The 4,932-nt window shown below is 55.9% G+C and overlaps 1 protein-coding gene across 1 annotated transcript; it reads right to left on the bottom strand.

Moving 5' to 3' along the window:
• Positions 1-232: 232 nt before the first annotated feature.
• LOC144160600 (uncharacterized) lies at positions 233-3,068 on the bottom strand. The gene is made up of 2 exons (XM_077691844.1): positions 3,044-3,068; positions 233-2,469 (listed from the first exon to the last, which is right to left on the bottom strand). Exons 1-2 carry the CDS (start codon positions 3,066-3,068, stop codon positions 233-235), a joined length of 2,262 nt encoding a protein of 753 aa, XP_077547970.1.
• Positions 3,069-4,932: the final 1,864 nt, after the last annotated feature.

Below are 4,932 nucleotides of genomic sequence, written 5' to 3'. Positions count from 1 at the left end.
AAATTTGGCATAGTGGTTCCGGTGGCGAAGACCCCACCGGGCAAGATGACGCCAAGGCTGGTGACAGGTCGACGAAGTCAGCGACTTCCTGGGGCTGGTTCAATGGCCACAGGTTTTCTGTGTGGGCGATCCATGATGGTCCATGCCACCAAAGCTCTGAGGTTCTGAGGACTGTTGCACTTATTCCGCGTGTGATGAGGTCGGCAGGATTGTCCTTGCTGCTGCAATGCCCCTATCTGCATCCCTTGGTCAGGCGCTGGATCTCTTCGACGCGATTTCGGACGAAGGGTGGCCACCGGCTACGTTCCCCGCATATCCAGTGCAGGGCAATCTGCGCGTCCGACCAGAAGAACGCACGTGTGGCTGATAGGCCAGGAACTCGCATTAGGTAGTTGTAAAGGCGCGCTGCGATGAGGCAGGCAAGGAGCTCGAGGCGAGGCAACGTCGTCGCCTTGATAGGGGCCACACGACCTTTGCTGATCAGCAGATTTGCCTCAAACGGGTCACCATGCGCGGAGCGTCGGCGGACGTAGACAGCTGTGCCATATGCTCGCGGGCTAGCGTCCGCGAAGTGGATTTCTATGGACTGCTCCGGGTAACCTTGGTCGTCTGATACGTTTCGTGGCAAACAAAGGTGTTGCAGCTCGGTTAATTCGGAGCACCATGCGTTCCAGGCGGTGAGTTGCTCACGTCGTAGAGGACTGTCCCATGGGTGCCGCATCTTCCATAAATCTTGAAATATAACCTTTGCCCGGACCGTGAATGGTGCCAAGAAGCCTAAGGGATCGTAGATTCTTGCAAATGTTTGTAGCATGGTTCGCTTGGTGGTGGGCTTTGTGTTGATGAACGCGGTCACGTTTCCTGTGCTGATGAGCAGCGTGTCGTCAATGCGGTTCCAGCTCACCCCGAGAACTTTCATTGTGGTGGCGTCACCACCTTCATCCTCCAATGCGAGCTTATCTCTTATGAACAAGTCCCGCAGGGAAGAGATGTTGGAAGCCCATTTTCGGAGCTCCATTCCGGCTTCGGCCATTACAGCCCTTGCTTCCGAATATATCTGATGAGCTCGGTCGACGTCGTCCATGCCAATGATGAGGTCGTCGACATAGAAAGACTCTCGCAAGATGGCGGCGGTGTCCGGAAACTTTTGTGAGACTCGCAGATGATGGTGCAAAGTGGCGGCGAGCAAAAAGGGACTCGATCTCGCACCAAAAGGAACCCGTGTCATTCGCCACTTCACTACTGGAGGAAAGGGCTCATTTGGTGTAGGAAGGCGCTCGACCCACAAAAAACGTAGCGCGTCCCTGTCCTGTTCCCGAACAATCATCTGGAGGTAGGCCTTCTTTATATCTGCGACCATGACCACGGGATAGCACCTGAATTTAAGAATGAGCCTTAACAGGTCCGCATCCAACTTGGGCCCCTTACAGAGAATGCTGTTCAGCGAAGGTTGCCCCGAAACATGTGACGAGGCATCGAAGACCACCCTTAGCTTGGTTATGACGGCGTCCCGACGAACCACACCGTGATGCGGCATGTAGTACCTGGTTGTCGAGCATTGGTCACCGTCATGCTCGGGAACTCGTTCGGCATGGCCGTCGTTGAAATACGTCCGGATTGCATTGTCGTACTGGGACAGCAGCTCAGGCTGACCACGAAAGCGCCGCATCTGCACACGCAACCGCTGTTCTGCGAGCCTATAGTTGTCAGCGCTGGCGTCCAGCCCTGGCTCCTGGATCATGAGTGGAACCTCGTACCGCGCGCCATTCTTCCTCACGTCACTCTCGAATTGCTCTACGGCCGCGCGGTCCAGCACTGACGCATCAGGTCTTTCTTTGATCCCGATAGCATCCAGTCGCCACAGTGACGATAACTCGTTATCTGCCGCTGCGTCATCCAGCGAGGGCTCCATGAGGGCCAGGAATAAAGCACTAGATGATCCCGAAGTCCAGCCAGTTTCGTCGGAGTGTGCACCCTGGAGAGTCCAGCCGAACATTGTTTCGACGGCGGTCAGGTGCGGAGTCAGCCGTGAAATGTTCCCCGAGGTAACTTTCCAGTAGAAATCTGACCCAATTAGGATGCTGATGTGGTCATCCATGTAAGCCGACGCGGGCGAAGTGTCAGCGGCGAAAAGACCATGGTCGTGCATCAGTCTAAGCGTGTCATCGGTGATTGGGGGACTCGTAACGACGCAGATACTTGGGACCTCAAGGGCGTCGATGACCACCTGCTTGCCGTTGTTCTGGCTGGCCACCGTGACTGACACACGAGGATACTTCTCAGCTGCTGCATGGTGGCTCTTGCCGAATGTGACCAGCTTGAGGTCCTCAACGCCTTCAACGGAGTAGCCCAGAGCGCGCGAAACGTCACGCCGAATGAACGTCCGCTGGCTGCCCGTGTCTAGCAGAACCCTCACCAGAAGCTGACCGTTGGGACCCGTCGCCCATGCGCGGCAAGTCTGCAGGTAGACTGCAGTGGGCCGTGTGGTTCTAGTTGACGCTGTAACCACCGACGATGCCGCATGGGACGGTTTGGGCACGGTTAGTTCAGCTGCTGTCCCAGTACGACAACGCAATCCGGACGTATTTCAACGACGGCCATGCCGAACGAGTTCCCGAGCATGACGGTGACCAATGCTCGACAACCAGGTACTACATGCCGCATCACGGTGTGGTTCGTCGGGACGCCGTCACAACCAAGCTAAGGGTGGTCTTCGATGCCTCGTCACATGTTTCGGGGCAACCTTCGCTGAACAGCATTCTCTGTAAGGGGCCCAAGTTGGATGCGGACCTGTTAAGGCTCATTCTTAAATTCAGGTGCTATCCCGTGGTCATGGTCGCAGATATAAAGAAGGCCTACCTCCAGATGATTGTTCGGGAACAGGACAGGGACGCGCTACGTTTTTTGTGGGTGGAGCGCCTTCCTACACCGAATGAGCCCTTTCCTCCAGTAGTGAAGTGGCGAATGACACGGGTTCCTTTTGGTGCGAGATCGAGTCCCTTTTTGCTCGCCGCCACTTTGCACCACCATCTGCGAGTATCACAAAAGTTTCCGGACACCGCCGCCATCTTGCGAGAGTCTTTCTATGTCGACGACCTCATCATTGGCATGGACGACGTCGACCGAGCTCATCAGATATATGCGGAAGCAAAGGCTGTAATGGCCGAAGCCGGAATGGAGCTCCGAAAATGGGCTTCCAACATCTCTTCCCTGCGGGACTTGTTCATAAGAGATAAGCTCGCATTGGAGGATGAAGGTGGCGACGCCACCACAATGAAAGTTCTCGGGGTGAGCTGGAACCGCATTGACGACACGCTGCTCATCAGCACAGGAAACGTGGCCGCGTTTATCAACACCAAGCCCACAACCAAACGAACCCTGCTACAAACATTTGCAAGAATCTACGATCCGCTAGGCTTCTTGGCACCATTCACGGTCCGGGCAAAGGTTATATTTCAAGATTTATGGAAGCTGCGGCACCCATGGGACAGTCCTCTACAACGTGAGCAACTCACCGCCTGGAACGCATGGTGCTCCGAACTAACCGAGCTGCAACACCTTTGTTTGCCACGAAACGTATCAGACAACCAAGGTTACCCGGAGCAGTCCATCGAAATCCACTTCTTCGCGGACGCTAGCCCGCGAGCATATGGCACAGCTGTCTACGTCCGCCGACGCTCCGCGCATGGTAACCCGTTTGAGGCAAATCTGCTGATCAGCAAAGGTCGTGTGGCCCCTATCAAGGCGACGACGTTGCCTCGCCTCGAGCTCCTTGCCTGCCTCATCGCAGCGCGCCTTTACAACTACCTAATGCGAGTTCCTGGCCTATCAGCCACACGTGCGTTCTTCTGGTCGGACGCGCAGATTGCCCTGCACTGGATATGCGGGGAACCTAGCCGGTGGCCACCCTTCGTCCGAAATCGCGTCGAAGAGATCCAGCGCCTGACCAAGGGATGCAGATGGGGGCATTGCAGCAGCAAGGACAATCCTGCCGACCTCATCACACGCGGAATAAGTGCAACAGTCCTCAGAACTTCAGAGCTTTGGTGGCATGGACCATCATGGATCACCCACACAGAAAACCTGTGGCCATTGAACCAGCCCCAGGAAGCCGCTGACTTCGTCGACCCGTCACCAGCATTGGCGTCATCTTGCCCGGTGGGGTCTTCGGCACCGGAACCGCTATGCCAAATTTCAGATTACAGCCGCTACTCACGGCTACTTAGAGTGACGGCCTGGGTTCGACGCTTCGTAAACAACGCTTTACCGCAACGTCCATCGATGACTGGGCCACTGGTTGCTAACGAAGTCCAAGAAGCTGAACTGTACTGGATTCTCCAGTACAGCAGGAAGCATTCCCCCAAGACCGGGAAGCTCTATCGAACAGCCAGCTTGGTGTGGGGACTTCCCGACTGCTTCGTCTACAGCCCTTTTTGGAATCCGCTGGAGTTATCCGCGTGGGGGGACGACTACACTGCTTACAATCTCCTTTCGAAGTGCGACATCCGATCATTCTGCCCGGAAAGAACGATTTAACACGGCTGCTTATTCTGGCAACCCACGAGCGCCTATTGCACGCTGCAACAGAAGCCACGCTCGCAGAGATCCGCCAGCGCTATTGGATCATTCGAGGGCGCCAGACAGTGAAGAAAGCCCTCCACCACTGCTTGCCGTGCCGAAGGCGCAGGCTGACACCGGAGACAGCACCGACGGCACCATTACCACGTGACCGCATAACGGAAACAAGCCCGTTCTCTACTGTGGGCGTCGACTTCTGCGATCCTCTGTACTGCCGTACCAACGACCCTTCCAAAGTCAAAGCATACGTCGCCGTATTCTCGTGCGGCGTCACGCGGGCTCTACACCTGGAATTGACGACGGGGATGACAGCGTCAAGTTTCTTGCTCGCCTTCAGGCGCTTCATTGCTCGCC

The sequence above is a fragment of the Haemaphysalis longicornis genome, unplaced genomic scaffold (assembly GCF_048455015.1).
Source record: "Haemaphysalis longicornis isolate Haplotype H1 unplaced genomic scaffold, Haemaphysalis longicornis Haplotype H1 scaffold_1, whole genome shotgun sequence".
Lineage (NCBI taxonomy): Eukaryota > Metazoa > Arthropoda > Arachnida > Ixodida > Ixodidae > Haemaphysalis > Haemaphysalis longicornis.
This window is presented reverse-complemented; position numbering and strand designations above follow the sequence as displayed.

Coding starts and splice junctions, on each gene's coding strand:
- LOC144160600 (XM_077691844.1), bottom strand. CDS start 3,068: ATGGCGGCGGTGTCCGGAAACTTTT. Junction 2,470..3,043: donor GGCGGTGTCCGGAAACTTTT/GTGATACTCGCA, acceptor GGCCCACTGCAG/TCTACCTGCAGACTTGCCGC.